Genomic DNA, 19,315 nt, shown 5'->3' with positions numbered 1-19,315 from the left:
TGCCTTCAATCTTTCCCAGCATCAGGGTCTTTTCAAAGGAGTTGGTTCTTCGCATCAGGTAGCCAAAGTATTGGAGTTTCAGCTTCAGCATCAGTCCTTCCAATGAATATTCAGGACTGATTTCCTTTAGGATGGACTGGTTGGGTCTCCTTGCAGTCCAAGGGACTCTCAAGAGTTTTCTCCAACTTAACACTAGATTGGGAAAAAAAGGGCATGATTTTCCCCTGACTTGCTTGGGATATATTAGTTAAAGCACTCTGCAACTTCTGTGGGATGGAAATGTGCCAGAAGTAATTACGAGTGAATAAAGCAGAGGGCAATGCCCTCAAGGATCTTGCAGTTTAGAGAGGGGGGTGGATATAAATCTAGTCAACCATGATGTAGTAAAGTTATGTACTTACATTTGGAACAAAGTTAAGTAGTGAGTTTCTCATATTTATTTGACTATATGAAAAAATGAAAAAAATATAATCTATTTAATCAATATTGCCAGAAGGTTATTAAATATATTAAAAGTGTGGGAAAGTACTTCATTAAAAATAAAAACTTCTGCTCTGTGAAAGTCAAGGTCAAAAGGATGACAAGACAAGCCACAGACTTAAAGGAAATATTTACAAAAGTCTTTTTTGGTGCAAAAATAAAGATAAAGGACTGCTATCTAAAATGTACAAAGAACTTCTAAAAATGCAACAAGAAAACAAAAAACCTCTATGTAAAAATGGCCCAAAAACTTTTAAGAGACACCTCACCAAAGAAAATATACAGATGCAAATAAGCATGAGAAAAGATGTTCTTTTTCATATGTCATCAGGGAAATACACATTAAAAAAACGAGATACCACTACACACCTATTACAACGGCCAAAATATGGAACAGGATGCACCAAATGCTGGTGAGATGCAGTACGAATAGGGACTCTCATTTATTGCTGGTGAGAGTGCAAAATGGCATTGCCACTTTGGAAGACAGTTTGGCAGTACCTTACAAAACTAATAAAAATACTCTTAGTATATGATGCCATGATCATGCTCCTTGGTATTGATCCAAAGGAGTAGAAAATGTACATCCACATGAAAACCAGTTCATGGATGATTTTAGCAATTTTATTAATAACTGACAAGACTTGGAAGCAACCAAGTTATCCTTCAGTAGTTGAATAGATAAATTATGGCAGTACATTCAGACAATGGAATATCATTCAGTGCTAAAAAGATATGAGCTATCAAGTCATGAAAAGACATGGAGGAAAATTAAATATATATTTCTAAGTGGAAGAAATCAATCTGGAAAAGCTCAACTACATGACATTCTGGAAAAGGCAAAACTATGGAGACTGTAAAAGAGATCAGTGGTTGCCAGGGGTAGGAGGGACGAATAGGTGGAGGATAGAGTTTTAGGGCAGTGAAAATACTCTGCATAATATTATAATGATAGATACGTGTCATTATATATTTGTTCAGATACATACAGTGTACAAAGATAAAGGTGAGCCTTAATGTATACTGTATAATAATATAATGATGGATACGTGTCATTATATATTTGTTCAGATACATACAGTGTACAAAGATAAAGGTGAGCCTTCATGTATACTGTAGACTTTGGGTGATTATGTTGTGTCAATGCAGGTTCATCAGTATTAACAAATGTACTACTCTTTTGTTACATTTTTGGGGATGTTGATAACATGGTAAGCTATGCATGTTCAGAGGCAGGGAGGGTATGGGAAATCTTTGTACTTCCCTCTCAATTCTGCTGTGAACTTTAAACTGCTCTAAAAAAACTCTCGAAAACAAAAAAGTGTGGGAAAGATAAACAACAGAAACAACAAACCTATAAAAGAATTATTCACTGTAAGAAATAATAAATTTTGTTTAATATACAATAAACATTAAGTATTAAAATGTTAAGTTATGAAAAGATAGACAACATTGACTTGTCAGTATCAAACAGAAAATACACACATACACACACAACTCTCTGCTTAGTTATTTGTTGCCAATATAAGAATGAACAGGTTAAAATATCCATGTATCAACTGATTTCATGAAACTTCAGTCCTAAAAAGGATGACTTCACAATTAGGGAGACTACATACACACGATTACTTTTTAAATTATTTCTTTACTTAAAACATATTTTGAGGGTTTCCCTGTGGGCTGAGTGGTAAAGCATCCACATGCCAATGCAGGAGACATGGGTTTGATATCTGAGCCAGGAAGATCTCAAATACTGAGAAGCAACTAAAACCATTCACCACAGCTATTGAGCCTGCTCTCTAGAATCTGAGAGCCACAACTACTGAGCCCACGTGCTGCAGTTACTGAAGCCCAGGCTCCCGAGAATCTGTCCTCTGCAACAAGAGAAGCCTCTACACAAGAAAAGTTTCCTGTGCAGCAATGAAGATCCAGCACAGCCAAAATTAAATAAATAAAATGATTTAAAAAAACATATTTTGGAAGGAAACATACTCACAAGTATTGCTTTAGTATTTTATGGAGCACATATTAGCATCTCCTGCCTAACGTGCCTTTCTTTGACTTGTGGACAGGAAGAGGAAGGGTCTTAAAACTGAAAAATCAATATAAGCAAGTGTGTGGGTGTGCAATGTGGCACGTGGTGAAAAGGCACTGCTGCTGAGGGCAAAGAAACATGCAAGGAACGGCAGAGATTCGATGTGAGGCAGGCGGGCAGGGGTCAGTTTGTGACAGGAACTCGATAACTTCTTTGGCTCTTATTCTTAACGCTATCTCTGGTAAACTGAAAAGTTCATAATATTTTAGCTGTTTATATTTTTCTACTTTTCTTAGAACTTGCCATGTTTCATTATCAATGAGCTTTCTATATGTAGGCCATACAGTTTCACCTAACCAATCCTTCATTTAAGTCCTTACTAATCTGGAAGAAACACAAGCTGGAATCAAGATTGCCAGGAGAAATATCAATAACCTCAGATATGCAGATGACACCACCCTTATGGCAGAAAGTGAAGAGGAACTAAAAAGCCTCTTCATGAAAGTGAAAGAGGAGAGTGAAAAGTTGGCTTAAAGCTCAACATTTAGAAAACGAAGATCATGGCATTTGGTCCCATCACTTCATTGGAAATAGATGGGGAAACAGTGGAAACAGTGTCAGACTTTATTTTTGGGGGCTGCAAAATCACTGCAGATGGTGACTGCAGCCATGAAATTAAAAGACGCTTACTCCTTGGAAGACCAACCTAGATAGCAGAGACATTTCTTTGCCGACTAAGGTCCATCTAGTCAAGGCTATGGTTTTTCCAGTAGTCATGTATGGATGTGAGAGTTGGACTGTGAAGAAAGCTGAGTGCCGAAGAATTGATGCTTTTGAAGTGTGGCGCTGGAGAAGACTCTTGAGAGTCCCTTGGACTTCAAGGAGATCCAACCTGTCCATTCTGAAGGAGATCAGCCCTGGGATTTCTTTGGAAGGAATGATGCTAAAGCGGAAACTCCAGTACTTTGGCCACCTCACGCGAAGAGTTGACTCATTGGAAACGACTTTGATGCTGGGAGGGATTGGGGGCAGGAGGAGAAGGGGACGACCGAGGATGAGATGGCTGGATGGCATCACGGACTCAATGGACGTGAGTCTGAGTGAACTCCGGGAGTTGGTGATGGACAGGGAGGCCTGGTGTGCTGCAATTCATGGGGTCGCAAAGAGTCGGACATGACTGAGTGACTGAATTGAACTGAACTGAATGTTCTAGACCATGTTCTCCATAGTTTACATGCAAAATTATGCTAATTTTCACAAATTTTGCAAAAGCAGTATTAGTAAACTGGTTTTAGAGTTGAGAACACTAAAATGGAATCTGTATGTGAATCCTACCTATCTCAAAGTTCACTTTACTCTGGTAATTGGTCTTTGTGATGATATTTCTGCAAGTGAGTTCCTCAGAGGATAAAGCATGAGGAAAAAGCATTCCGTGATTACGTCAGTAATAGGACCAGAGCACACTCCCTCTCTTGAAGACTCTCTATGAGCTTAGGATGTTAAAGTCCCTATGTATTTCTGAAACAAAGAAACCCGTTTCATTTTCTTCATATGAGCATTTTACAAACTGTCAGAGAATTCTTTTTTTTTTTTTGGTAAAACATCTAACATTCCAGGACATACTTTGGGAAACTTTGTATATTGGAAGAAACTTATTAATAAGAATTCAACTTACTTGGAATCCAAGAAATATAAACCTTATTATATACTCTCAAATTAATGTTTGTCACAATCAGGGTCATGAACTCATTGGGTTGTGAAATCAGTGAAGTGGATCCCAAACAGTATGTGGGAAACAAAGCAAAACAATAGGATAGAAAATATCAGGGTTGCATGCAGTAAGCACTGAATCATGAAAATTTTTACTGGGGCACAGTGTAGAATACATTTCTTTCCATGATCATGGCCAAGAACATCTAAAGCCATTCCTTTTATGAAAGTCGCATGAATTGCTTGTTATGCAGGAATTATGATGATAACAAACGCTTGAACTGTAGTAAATTAACTGTAATCCCATGCCTAACTAAAAAACTAGTTATTACTTAAAATTAGATAATTTTAGAGCTGATTTATCCGTAGAGGGAAAACCAAAATAGAGTTTTAGTGATTTGTCAAGGTCAGACAGCTGTTAGCTGGGCCTAGAATACAGAGTTTCTGATTTGTACACTAATATCCTTTTACCTGTTAGCATGTGGGTGTGGTGTGTGTGTGTATGTGTGTGTATGCCCACGGGCTCAGTTGTGTCTGACTCTTTGCAACCCCATGGACTGTAGCCAACCAGGCTCCTCTGTCCACGGGATTTTCCTGGTAAGAATACTGGAGTGGGTTGCCATTTCCTCCTTCAGGGGATGTTCCCAACCCAGGGATCAAACCCATGTCTCCTGGGTCCCTGGCATTGCAGGTGGATTCTTTACTGCTAAGCTACTAGGGAAGCCCCAATTGTCAGCAGAGTGAAGTCTCTCAGTCGTGTCCGACTCTTTGTGGCCCCACGGATGGTAGCCTACCAGGCTCCACTGTTCATGGGATTTTCCAGGCCACAATACTGCGGTGGGCTGCCATTTCATTCTCCAGTGGACCTTCCCAAACAGACGCTTTACCGTCTAAGCCACCAGGGAAGTTCATTGTCAAGCATGCTGCTGACTCTGTGCGACCCCATAGACAGCAGCCCACCAGGCTCCTCCGTCCATGGGATTTTCCAGGCAAGAACACTGGAGTGGGTTGCCATTTCCTTCTCCAATGCATGAAAGTGAAAAGTGAAAGTGAAGTGGCTCAGTCGCGACCCCATGGACTGCAGCCCACCAGGCTCCTCTGTTCATGGGATTTTCCAGGCAAGAGTGACATAATTTTTATTTATAGATCATGAGATTATCTTTTTAATAAGTAAGAAAAATAGGCACAGAATTCAGCAAATCATTCCCAGACAGTAAGTCAATGATAGGTTGCAAAAATGCTTAAGGCTTTAATTGAAGGAAAAAGTAATTTAGAGATACTTCAGTGCTGCAGTCTAATTATAATTCACAGCTAATCACTAACTAATTAACCCATTACTGGTGGGGCCATTCAGTTGTTTGGTTTCTCACCTGAACGTGTGAGTGTCTGAGAAGACTTAGTAGATAACACAGCAGTAAACACAAACCCCTCCGTGTGTAAGCTAAAGATGCAACCTTTAAATAAAGAATTTGAAGTATTCCCTCTAAACTCACACCATGTTTTCTGAGAAGAAAAGGAACTATGACTTACCGAAGCATTTCTTAGCAAAACACCCAGTAACTTCTACACATGTTATTTTAGACAAGTCTCTGTGAGACTCCTTCCAGTGGAAGTCTTGAAAATTATACCTAAATTTGTGCCTATTCATTCTTCTCTCATGGTCTGAGCTGGGGAGGGAGTGTCAGAAATCGGTCAGTAGAAGTTGGAAATATTTCCTTTTCCACCTCTCTTGCTCCCTGGAAAGCGCCCATGAGAGTCTGCCCTAGGATTCCTAGGGCCTGTCCCTGGATTCCAGCAAACCCTTCTCAAGTCTCTGGAGCTCAGGTTGGCGCTATCTCCTCCCAGAAAGGTCCAGGCCACAAAGGGCAGAAATCATTTGATAACTTAATCTTGTTGAGAGGAAGAGACGCCTAGGCCTGTGTACTCCAGTGATAAACGGAAGCACCCGGGTGACTCAAGGAAGAGACATGGCAACGTTTAAAACTAATACAAACGAATACGGCATAAACAAGAACTGAACGGGGGTAGGAATCATCCCCACCAATCGTGGTAGAGGGCTGGTGTGCGGAGGGGAGACAACTGAGTCGTGACAACCTGGAGGTTCCGGGGCGCCGGGGCGGTTCTCCCCGGGAGACCCGGCTGGGAGAGCAGGCAGGGTAGCAGGAGGTGAATTTCCTAAAGCCCAGGACCGACCCTCGGACCCTCCCAATTCCTAGAATGAACTCAAAGCCGATCCCTCCAGGCGGGGCCAGCGGCTCCCCTGGGGTCGCCACCGAGATCTGCTCCGCCCCGTCGCGGGGAAGGAGAAGATTCCGGGATGGGGAACGGTGCGGGCGGTAAACCCCGGCCACTCAAGCGACCCCCGCGCCCCCGCCCTGCCTCCCCACCCGGCCCCCGTGCGGCTTCAAAGCCCGACCCTGCGTGGGGCCGGCCGCGGGCACCGACCGTTCTCCCCACGCCTCCCCGCGCCTGCCGCGCCCGCCCCGGGCCGTCCTGGCTGGCGCGCGGGGGGCGCGGGCCCGGGCCCCGCGTGACGTGGGCGCCGCGGCGGGAGGGGCCGCCCGGGCGCGGGTCGAGGGGGGTGCTCCGGCCGACTTATTAGCGCCCCGCGGGTCGCCGGCAGCGAGCAGACGACCGCTCGGCGAGCCACGGGAGCCGGCGAGCGGCCCACTCCTCCCACTCCTCCGCCTGCCTCCTCCCCTCCGGCTCCTCCCGCCCCCACCTCGGAGCGAGTCGCGGAGGCGCCGTCTCCCTGCCTCTTTCTCCCGCTCCCGCTCGCTCGTCCGTCTCTGTCGCTAATACTTCCCCCTGCCGTGCTCCTGGGGACCCAAGCATTCTCAGCGCTAACCTTAGGGACCCACGGTGCGCGAAAAGCCTAGAAAAAAGCCTCTGCGGACAGAGATAGTTGGAAGCCCCTCGTCCCTCCCCCCCGCCTCTGCCGGCGCAGCCCGTGCCCGGCTCGCAGCACCTTCTCTCCTGAATACTCTGTTTGGGAGGACGGGGTGAGAAGGTGAAGTGGAAAGAACTGCAGAGCAGAGGGGGCCAGGCTCAGAGCTCAGATTTCATTTTCATTGAAGCCAAGCACGGAAGATCAGGTTTTTTTTTTTTTTTTCAATTCTGCATTTTTTTTTTTTTTCCTATTTTCCAAGAAACTTACTTTGGGGGGGAAGGTTTTGCTCTGGGCATTTGCTTTGCCCAGCAGTTGAAAAGTGAACTCGACTCGTGATGGTTCTCCTGTCACTTTGGTTGATAGCAGCCGCTCTGGTAGAGGTTAAGACTTCAGCTGATGGACAAGTAAGTGGAAAATAATAACAATAAAAAACTCAGACCCAACCTTTTCCCCGAAACAGTTCCTCCCCCTCTTTCCCCTCCTCTCTCTCCTCCTCCCCCCTCCCGTCCTTTCCCTGTTATCTGGTGCCTTCACGGTCGGTGTTTTCGAGGGCTGGGCGCAGCGTGCGGGGCTTTCGGGGGTTGAGGGGGTTACATTGCATGGGAGCCCAGGCTTGTCACCCCTCGGGCTTCACTTTGCGCCATTCCGAACAATTCCCGGTGACCCGACTGCAGCCAATTCGCATCCTCGCCGGGCCATCTGGGTTTCCCTTTTCCGGAGGGCGGTGTGGGCGCTTGAATGAAGTTCTGGACGCTGGGTCCAGGATCCCAGGGCTCCGACTGCAGCAACCGGAGTCGAGTTCGCGGGGCTTTCTCTCCTGCTTACTGACTCACAGCTTTTTTCGGGCAGCCGGAGGCGGGGGTTTCAGGAAATCCTTGGGCCGGACAGGGAGCGATCCAGTAGACACGTGTCCTGGGAGTACCGCGGCCGGGCTGGGGTTTGACAGTTGGGGAGGGGGGCCCCCGGGGACGTTTCCTGCCCTGCGTTTTCCTGGGCAGAGAGGCTGGAGGCGCCGGCAGCTCTTCTCCCCTCCCCCTCTACACAACTCCTCCTCTTTTTAAAGCGAAGTTGAGTACTGCTCTGTTTCTTTTCGGCCCAGCCCCCACCCTTTGGAGCCTCAAGGTGAAGCCCGATGCTCTCAGAAGAGTCCTTGAGAAGGCTCGGCGGGACGAGCCGAGCCCTGTGTAGTCAGTCACAGCGGCGCAGGGCCGCTGAGGCTCTGGGTACAGAATTTCTCCGTGAGTTTTTTGTAGCGTCTCTTGGTCTGCTTGGTCTGACCATAAGGTGAAAAAGTAAGAGACTCGTTCTAGTTGCTGCCTGACCTCAAATCTGATCAATCAAGATTTAGACTTCTGTTTTGCACGTATAAATTCGGAGACTTTCTTTTCTACTCCTGACCCAATATCTGGAGTTTTCCAAAGAGAATATTGAGTGTCAGGATTTATTTTTGCTGGCTTCGTAAATGTTAAAAGTTAAAACGAGCAAACGACACCCTGTCCCAAATTGCTGTTGCATTGGCTCGTGCTCCCCGTCACAGGAACCTTCTACAAACCAGGGTGCAGCGGTTAGGCACCAATCCCAGTCTCCGGCGTCGCCTGATTAGTCAGCTCCTGAAAAGCATTAATGGTAGAAATAAAACGCATGAGGTGATAAGATGAAACCCAGTAACTGTTTCTTTTTCTTACTTTCCCCCCTCCTTTCCAGGCTGGTAATGAAGAAATGGTGCAAATAGGTAAGCCTTATTCTCAGATGTCACTCTTATCTTGGTAGGGAATGAAGTAAGCTAAGCAAAATATTGTTTCTGAAATTTCTCCCATTGATGGTTAAAGAAGTAGTTGGTGGTCCAGGAACATTTCTATTCTTCTCTTCCTCTTTACAGAGGAGGGAGTCACTTTCCTCAGGCTGAATTGTAGTGATGTAAAAATTGTCCTGCAGTTGGACTTTTCAGGTGTCAATTTATTATCTGTCTTTGGACAAGCCACTGGTAGGTACTTGAAAGGTGATGGAGGGACTGGAAGAAGATACAGAGATAATCAAATGAAATCAACTTCTGTAAGGTTAAGTGGAACACATTTGATTAGAAGAGAAAGTGTAAGAATGCTACAAAAAAGAGAAAAATAAAGTACAGATGATGGAAAGTTTTCTCTTAAAATTTTTTCCAGCTTTGAATAATCCCTCTGATGACTTTTCTTATACCATCTGCTTTAAAATCATTCTGCTGTTGTGTAAGATATGTTAGGCCTTTTGCAGATAACATCTAAAACCTCAGTTTTGCCTGATGATAAAGGACTTATTCCCATTTTATGGGTGAGGAGACTGAGGCTCACAGAGGGTGTCTTGTAAAATGTCCCTCCAAAGTCCATGGTCTTTTTTTTTTTTTTGAAGCTGTTTATAATAATATATTCGTTCTGAATTCAGAGACTGAAAGTCGTCTGTCAAGAAGCTGGGCTCCATTCAGTCTTTTCATACACATTTAACTTGAGTTACTTTAAAAGATAATTTTCTTTTTGGCACAGTAGTCTGTGTATTCTGTATTTGTCAAGTGATACTGTAAAGTCATCTTTTAGATGAAAAGTTTTTATTACTGCAGACTTAGTTACAAATTGTTGCCTATGTGCTGTGTGCCAGGCACAGTGCTAATTGCTTGATGTGCCTTATGTCATCTATTTGTCACAACTGCACTAGGAGGTTGGGACACATTTGTGCCTATTTTAGATTTGAAGGAAATGAAGCTTGAGAGGTTATACAGCAACCTGCTATAGTGCATAGTGGAGAGATGGGGGACTCCAGAGGTGTAAACTAAATGGAGGGGCCCCAAGATCCAGGCCCAGAGGCATCTGTATGTAGCTACCCGTCATCCTGTGTCACAGTGCTCCCTTCCTTCAGTGCCTGGCATTGTTGGAACTCCTCCCCAAGCTTAGACCTCCACAGGAAGAGGAGAACAGATGGGAGGAGATGGACTGAGAACTGCATTGAAAATACAATGTCTATGAAGAGACATTTGTCGTTTGTAGTTGATAGCATTCAGCCATCAACATGTTATCTTTCTAAAGAAGGAGTTTTTCCTTTCTAACCAGTCTTCAAGCAAATAGGGAAAAGAAAGCTGTCTTACTTTTTATGTCTTAAACATTTGATTACTTAAATGTCCTAACATTTCAATATGTAAATTAAAAAACTATTTTAAGATTACTCATTCTACAAGGAATAAGATATATTGCTTTGATTAAATTTTCAGATAGACTCAGCATGCTCATATGTAAGAGGCCCTGGTTGAGACAGTGGTCCAATCCTTTAGCTAACAGAAACTACTTTGGTAGCTCTTGTCCTCAGGGAAGAAAGAAGTACCGGTCTGCTTTATTTTGATAAGAGGGAGATGAGTAACAGCACAGAAGAGGTCAGGGCACTCTTAGGTTTTGTTGCTGGAGATTTATTTTCTCCTCTGCAAGTTTATTTGCTCTCAGCAAGTGCCTCTGCTTTACGAGATTTCTCTCTTTGATTATTATCAGTTTTACTTACCATTTTCAAATTGAGTTGAAGGGAAGAAATATAGATGAAAAGAGACTTGACTCATGAATCCTGTGATAGCAAAAGTGTATCATTTGGCTTTGGGTTACAATCATTTGTGTTTTCTTAAGAGGGATTTAAAATTTTATTTGTAAAATATATTTTAAAAGTTTGATGTGCAGTAATGAGATTTCATTCTCCTGTCCCTGTGCATCAAGGGATTGCTAACCTGGAGGTTTGGTAAAGCGTACTTTTCTACATATAATTAAGTAATTTTTTTCCAATAATTGATTGAAAAGTAGTTTTGAACAACTTATTAGGAAATTAGAAAAATTAATGAGTTTATATTTATTGATCTACAAATTGGTTGGGTAAAATTCCGTGTTTCAGAATAATTTGTGAATGTCTCAGGAAGAGTAAATATAAATTAATAACAGATCACAAATTGTTAGGAAGCTAAATTTAAAGAATACTTTCTCTCTATATATATACACACACATGCAGGTGGTGAATATAAGTGTACACTTTGCTGATTCTTCACGAGGGGAACACTTCTAGGTGACCAGCACCTGGATCAATAAGAACATTTCTAGTGCTTTGTGTCACTTTCCTAGCAGGATTCCTGTATGAAAGGTGACTTCTAATAGGATAGCTTAATTTTGCCAGTTTTTAAATGCTTTTTATAAACAAAAATAATGTACACTTTTTAGTATTTGCCTTAGGAAACCAATTTAAAAAATATATATCTGATGTGCTTCAATCCCCTGGACTAGGAAGGCTTTTATTTAGTTGAGGAGAGGGCAGTCTGTGATGGGGGCAGGTTGGAGTGTATACAGATGTCACCCATAAAGTGTGGAGAGGGCAGTCTGTGATGGGGGCAAATTGGAGTGTATACAGATGTCACCCATCAAGTGTGGAGAGGGCAGTCTGTGATGGGGGCAGGTTGGAGTGTATACAGATGTCACCCATCAAGTGTGGAGAGGGCAGTCTTTGATGGGGGCAGGTTGGAGTGTATACAGATGTCATCCATTAAGTGTGGAGTAGGAGATATGGCTTCTTTACTTTTTCCTCCACCCAGTGGAAGAATGCCCTTTTGGTACGTGGGAAAGTATGTTTGGCTCTCAGGAAAACAGACAAATGAGTTTTGATCTGTGATCTAGTTCTCTTCTCTTTTGTTCATCAGAGAGGAGCTGTCCACCTGGTGGTATAGTTGCTAAGTCATGTCCGACTCTTTGCGACCTCAAGAACTATAGCCCGCCAGGCTGCTCTGTCCATGGGATTTCCCAGGCAAGAATACTAGAGTGGGTTGCTGTGTCTTTCTTCAGAGGATCCTCCAGATCTAGGAATAGAACCTTCGTCTCCTGCATTACTGGTAGATTCTTTACTGCTGAGCCACCAGGGAAGCCTCATCTACCTGTCTACACCCATGTATACATTTATACACCCATGCATACATGCATACACAGTATATGTGTGTGCTCAGTTGCTCAGTCATGTCTGAGTTTTTGTGACCCTTTGGACTGTAGCCCACCGGGCTCTTCTGCTGTGGAATTTTTCAGGCAAGAATACTGGAGTGGATTGCCATTTCCACTTCCAGAGAATCTTCCCGACACAGGGATCGAACCCGTGTTCTCCTGCATTGCAGGCAGATTCTTTACCACTGAGCCATCAGGGAAGCCCATACACAGGATATACATACATCCATATATACCCATACATACATACATCCGCGTATGTGCACACATACATATGTTTGTGCACACACATATAGGTGCATATGTGAAAGTGTGTGCACTGTGTATACATGTGTAAATGTGTTTCATGAGATAGGTAGCATGCTTCTGTGACATAGCAGGGAACTCTCATTTCTGACTCAGACTATGACCTTGGTAGGTTGCCTAGGGTAATTGTGGGTAGCTCGCTGCCTGGCCTGATGGGATAAGGAGGTTTGCTCTGTGACACATGTGGCTTAGGAAATAAATCATAGTTCTGTATAAATTGGAGAATCTGAAAAAGAACTCTCTGAGTCTTTTTGTTTCATAAACCACGGCTTTGAGATCACTTGAGTATCATCAGAGGAAAAATCACTGTGAGGCTTTGGTGTTCAGCCACCTTCCCTCTCCCCCCATCCCATCCCACCCCCTCCCCTGCTCTTGGAATTGGGACATGTCAATCTTTTTCTGCCCTATTACTGTTTCCGGTTTCAAATTCCATTGAGTTTCATTCTTAACCAAACGAAGTTGCTAATTTATACTCTCAGCTATCTGGTTTCCTGAGAAATAATTTTTCATTATTTACAGGTACTCATTTCAAAGTGAAGTGTGAGTTACTCTACCTTCTCCTTGGCATAGAATAAGTAGAAGAAGTGTTTCCACTAATGTAGACCTTGAGAGAGCAAAGACTGTCTTGACAACTGCTATGTCTATCTCCTGCACGTAAACAGGGCTTGGTACCTTGTGACTCTCAAATATCTGTTGTCCAGTGCATAGATCTAGTAACCAGGTTATTAGCATATTAGGATTTGCCTGTGTTCTGGTTTTCTTAAAATATTCTTGTTCTATGCCCCTCTCCAGGTTTAATTGATCCCTAGGAAAATGAGGATAGAGACAATGGATGTACAATTAATCATTCAGTGTTATCAAGGCTCCTTGTGACTTCCTTTTTCATTCCACAAAGCCAAGGACTTAGGCTTATTGTTTTTTTATGTTTTTGTGTTTGTGTTCCACAAGTATTTGTCAAGTTGAATCGAATTATGTGCAAGTTTGAAATGTCTGCTAATTTTGCCCTGAAGTCTATTTGAGATAACTTTCCATGTTTCTGGCATCAGTAGAAATAAGATAAGCAATGATCAAAATCTGTCAATCCAGTTTGCCAGCAGCAACACTAAAAATGTGGTCTAAAGGAAGTTTAAAGGAATCCTTTGTAAAATTTAGAACTTCAGCCACCTAAGCCATTGCTCTTCTCTGTAACTAAAAATCATACACTTGACTTTACTGATTTAGCTTCTATCCCACCATTGAGCACCATAATGATCTAAGTTAAGTGCTTTAAGTGTCTTATGTAAAGGTGTTATTAGATGCAGTATGTTGCTTATCACTGGCAACTTATGCTCTTTAGCTGAACTGTTTCTTCCCCATACTTCACTGTTTTCTTTTGTCATTGTACCATATAATCATGATATTGCTCAGAAATGTTATGAAATCTCCAGGATCACCTCTGTTTCCAGGATGATTATCTTTAAGCACTCTTTGCTTATGGGTAGCCAACCCAGATTACCTTGGAAATCCATCAGGGACAGTTCCAAATTGCCTGCTGAAATCATGAGTGGTTTCAATATGAAGAGTGTGGTTATACTGCTTGGACTGGGTCTATTGACAGTGAGGACTTAATGGAATCCCAGTGCTTCCTCAAAAAGGATTGTTATTACCAGAATTTGGGGAACTCTCATCTTACACTTCCTCTAATAAGAGATCAGCTTTTACTTTTAAGCTGTACTCCTTCTATTCTAAGTTGTTGAATTGCGCTTTTTAATTAATCAGTTATGGTTCTGATCGTAGATGCTTTACACATGCCTCTTGTGGTTATCTTCTTTTTCTGTATTCCCCAGGTTTTAGACAGTCGTTCCAGGTATCAAGCTCTTGTTATAACTTAGAATATTCTTGTTCAGTCTTCTTTTAATACACAGATTGTGGGGATTTTGTATACCTGTTTTTGTTGTTTAATATTTTAGTATAATTTTCCATATCATTACAAACCCCTCATAAGCATCATTCAGTTTAGTTCAGTTCAGTTCAGTCGCTCAGTCGTGTCCAACTCTGCGACCCCATGAATTGCTGCACGCCAGGCCTCCCTGTCCATCAGCAACTCCCGGAGTTCACGCAAACTCATGTCCATCGAGACGGTGATGCCATCCAGCCATCTCATCCTCTGTCGTCCCCTTCTCCTCCTGCCCCCAATCCCTCCCAGCATCAGGGTCTTTTCCAATGAGTCAACTCTTCGCATGAGGTGGCCAAAGTATTGGAGTTTCAGCCTCAGCATCAGTCCTCCAGTGAACACCCAGGACTGGTCTCCTTTAGGATGGACTGGTTGGATCTCCTTGCAGTCCAAGGGACTCTCAAGAGTCTTCTCCAACACCACAGTTCAAAAGCATCAATTCTTCAACGCTCAGCTTTCTTCACAGTCCAACTGTCACATCCATACATGACCACTGGAAAAACCATAGTCTTGACTAGACGCACCTTTGTTGGCAAAGTAATATCTCTGCTTTTGAATATGCCATCTAGGTTGGTCATAGCTTTCCTTCCAAGGAGTAAGTGTCTTTTAATTTCATGGCTGCAGATCACCATCTGCAGTGATTTTGGAGCCCCCCAATATAAAGTCTGACACTGTTTCCACTGTTTCCCCATCTATTAATTAACCTTAATTTATGTGATCATTTCCCTAATGGCCTCCACATTCTTATGATAATGAATGTTGCCACACAGTCTTGCATGTAGATTATTGTTCACATTCCCAGTGACTACTTCTGGAGAGAGTCCTAGAAGTTGATTCCTGAGTGAAACCGAATTAACAGGGTGCATTTTGACAAGTGACCTTTGAAGAAGTGTCTAAGACCTGAATTCTGCCTAGCAATGTATAGGGAGGTGTTGATTTAAAGTATTTTAGTTTTAGTTGTGGTTCTGGTCTTCTTGATGTTTGAACATAAGTTTTAAGTATTTAGTTACTAGTCTCTGAAAGATGAAATGAATTAGTCATTTTTTTAGTTATCAAGTACATCCAAATGTGAACCATTATGGAGAAGGGAAAGGCTACCCACTCCAGTATTCTGGCCTGGAGGATTCCATGAACAGTATAGTCCATGGGGTTGCAAAGAGTCAGACACAACTCAGCGATTTTCACTCTCGCTTTCATATTATAAAAAGGTTTTGTAATTTTATCAGTACTGGAGGATGACTTGTCCACCTTCTAGAACAGAATCTGAGAGATGTATATTCTTTAGAATGGCTAGTAAAGAGTGGGGAGTTTCCTAGCTTAGGAATCTCTGTTCCCACATGTAATTGATCCATCCTGATTTTCTGAATATGTTTACACATTTTGCTGACTCACTGTAAAGCCCTAGGAGAGATTTGTGGTAAAATGTCAGTATCTTGTGTATAAAAATGAGTGCCACAAATTCAGCATGATGAATCTTTTTGGAATTTAGAACAAATTGTGAGCAGCATGAAATAGTCAGTCTTGTTCTCAAAGTGACTGATAAAACAAAAAGAGTATGTAGGAAACTTTTAGAAAGAAAAGTAGGATTAAACATATGGATCTTCAAATACTTGAATGATAAATCACATTGCCTACAATTGTTTCATATTTAATACATATAGTTTTGTATGTACTAATGCACACAAATAAAGATAAAAGAATGATTGAAATGATTATTCATGTGAATTTGCATTCTCTTTCTTTTGTATGTAATATCCTTTGTTTTTTACAAGTAGAGTAACATTCCTTAATCTAAAATCTAACCAGTGTATGGATTTGTTGGTCAGTCGCTCAATCTTTCCAACTTTTTGTGACCCCATGGACTGCAACACACCAGGCTTCCCTGTCCTTCACCATCTCCCAGAACTTGTTCAAACTCATGTCCATTGATTCAGTGATTCTCAGAGATGATCCAGCCATCTCATTCTCTGATGTCCTCTTCTCTTCCTGCCTTCAATCTTTCCTAGTATCAGGGTCTTTTCTAATGAGTGGGCTTTTCGTATCAGGTAGCCAAAGTATTGGAGCTTCAGCTTTAGCATCAGTCCTTCCGATGAATATTTAGGATTGATTTCCTTTAGGATTGACTGGTTTGATCTCTTTGCAGTCCAAGGGACTCTCAAGAGTCTTCTCTTAGAGGACCAACTAATATTAATTTCCTCTCTCCTCTGTCAAATGGTCAGCAGCACAGATGGTTTTCACTGTGTGGTTGTGGTTTAAAATCCTGACTGTACCACTTTCTAGCTGATGACCTTAACCTGTAAAAGTGTCCTTGTCTTGTATATGACTGAAGTATTCTATTTCATAGAGTTTTAAAGGATTCATATAATGCTGCCACATGGTGAGCCAGCTAGAATAATACATATTATTATTACCTATTACCTATGGGTATGTCTTAGTCTTGTGCTTTTTAAAAAACACTTTTACTCAAGGAGAGCTGCCTTGTGCTAGTCCCTACGTTTCTGATAGGTCTGCCTGCCATCGTGGCTTTCCAGGTACCTTAATTTAGTGTGTCATGGATTTGTATGCTATCCAGCCACTCAACTTACCATGTGACAGCTCTTTAAGAGTTCTGTTTTCACGTATTAGCTTCATGTTGGCATTTCAACATAGTGTTGCTTAACTCATTGGAATATAGTAGTAGAGGAAGGAAACAGTTATTCCATGTGGATTCCATACCAACTATATTTTTTATATACTGGACATAATTCTTTCTTCATTTCACTTTATTTATTGAAACCCCTTTTTTCCATTTCACTGAGCAAAAGTTCTTAGGTTAATCATAACTCCTTGGGATGCAAAAAACAGGAACCCAGTTGATAGTGGTTAAGGAAAACAAAATTGATCAGATAATCAAAGTCAGGTATAGCTGGATTTAGGCCTCAAATAATGTCAAAAATCAATCTCTCTCTCCCCCCATTCCTCCTTTGCCTCTCCTTCTCTCCTTCTCCCCTGCCCCTTTTCTCCCTTCCTCTCTTTCTTCCTTCTCTCCTTCTTTCACTCTCATTTTTCCTTTGCGTTGGCTTTATTTCTCTAGTAGCATAAGATTGTGACCATCCAAGATCCAAGTTGTGGCAAAGACCATCACCAGCAACTCTAGGCTATCATCCTACCTTTCACCCCACTAGACAAGACACTTCTGTCCTGGCAGCTCCAGTAGTAGTTCCTGGTAGAGCTTTGACTGGCTACTCGGCTTGTCATATGTCGTTTTTTTATCATTAGGTGTGGAAAACCGTTCAGTGAATGTGTGTCCACCAGAGCTGCCCCTGTCACGACAGTCCACTCGGTTTCCTGATTTACATCCTAGCTACCTAAGCCTGGAGCCCTCTCCTGAACCCCACGCTTGCAGATCCTTCACCACAATATTACCTATTGACAGTCCTTCTCCTTGGGGATTGGCTGTAACATCCCAGAGAAAAGAAATGGAACAGTCAAAAAGAGTCTAAAATGTTATATCTTGGGATGGAGGGAAGTGGGTTGCTGCTGACACATGGAAAAGTTCCTTTTTTGTTGTCTTTACCAGTATTAATTAGATGTGCACATGCCAGGCTCTTGCAAAAAACAAACAAACAAACAAACAAAAAAACAACTTATTTTCAAGCCAAGCCTGGTGCTCAGTGAGGCAGTGCTCAGGTTAGCCTGGATTGAGATGTTTCATTCTTGATGTACAGGGACTGAGGGTGGAGTGTGAGACAGTTAACCTGAGGGAAAACTGAGGGTCAATTAAAGAATAAGAGGGGATGGATGCTAGGAGTCACAAATGTCCAATAACACCACGGCTGTGAGGACTTCCAGCACCTTGATGGGAACTGGTGGCTGTGGCCAGCAGAGGAATGGACCCCCAAGATGTCTGTGTCCGAATTCCTGGAAGATGTAAATACATCACATGGCAAAGAGGGATTAAGTCTTCAGATGGAGTTAAGGTTGATTATTTCATATCAGATGGCTTTTTGTACTTTTTGTCAAACCATGAGCCAGGCTATTTTAGATTTGGAAAAAATAATTACCACAAGTAACATTTCAGTGAAAACCTTTAAAGCTGCTATCCACATTTCTTATCTGTCATATTTTCCTCAGCCTTGGCCCTGGGGATAAATGCTACTTTTCCTGGCTTGAAATTCTAGACTCAATATTAGTCTCTGGAAGTATTATCCATCAAAAAATTGTAAGACGTACGAGAAATATTAATTTTTAGAATGTTTGATGTTTCTCTTGCATCTGTAAAGTTTCCAGTGATGATAAACGTAACCAGTAAAAGTGCTTCTTAAAAACTGAGATTGAAATGTTAAGATTTTGGCACTTGGGCCTCACTTAATAAAGTAAAGGAGCATCCCAGGTGACGCAGTGGTAAGGAATCCACCTGCAATACAGGAGACCCAAGAGATGGGGGTTTGATCGCTGGGTGGGAAGATCCCCTGGAGGAGGAAATGGCAACCCACCTCAGTATTCTTGCCTGAAAAATCCCATGGACAGAGGAGCCTGGTGGGCTACAGTCCTTGGAATCTCAAAGAGTTGGCCATGACTGAGTAACTGAACACACACACAGCACAGCACCAAAAAAACCCCCAAAACTCGTTAGCCTGTTATTGATTATTTGATTATTTTAAGATGTAGCAAACAAGGGAAATACTTGGATATATTTCTGTAAAATAGTTGTTCTTTTCGTAAAAGAGCTCCCCTTACCTGATTTCATGTTCTGGAATGCTAGAGAATGTGCTGTTCTTTCCTAAATGACTCTCTTGAACATAAACATTGTGCAATTGCAACAAATATTTATGAAAAAGCCAGATTTTTTTAAAAATGAGAAGAATTTTGAAGTTCCCAAGTATTTGTTCTTCCTTAATAATGAGTATAAAAAAAAGCAACCCCCTCACAAGAGTTGCGAAAATAGGTTTGCAACTAAAGTAAAAGACATCAAAGTGTTTCTCTGCCTTGTGGTGGTAACA

The 19,315-nt window shown here is 42.2% G+C and overlaps 1 protein-coding gene across 1 annotated transcript in view; it reads left to right on the top strand.

The window, feature by feature from the left end:
- The first annotated feature begins 7,450 nt into the window (after positions 1–7,450).
- Positions 7,451–19,315, top strand: part of ADAMTS3 (ADAM metallopeptidase with thrombospondin type 1 motif 3) — a 285,759-nt gene continuing 273,894 nt past the window's right edge. Inside the window, exons 1-2 of the mRNA XM_052641988.1 lie at positions 7,451–7,519; positions 8,820–8,847. Coding sequence (XP_052497948.1) covers positions 7,451–7,519; positions 8,820–8,847 — 97 coding nt within the window. The remainder of the gene's footprint in view (positions 7,520–8,819; positions 8,848–19,315) is intronic.

This window comes from Budorcas taxicolor, chromosome 6 (genome assembly GCF_023091745.1).
Source record: "Budorcas taxicolor isolate Tak-1 chromosome 6, Takin1.1, whole genome shotgun sequence".
Taxonomy (NCBI): domain Eukaryota; kingdom Metazoa; phylum Chordata; class Mammalia; order Artiodactyla; family Bovidae; genus Budorcas; species Budorcas taxicolor.
Note: the sequence above shows the minus strand (reverse complement) of the source record. Positions and strands in the feature narration are given on the sequence as shown.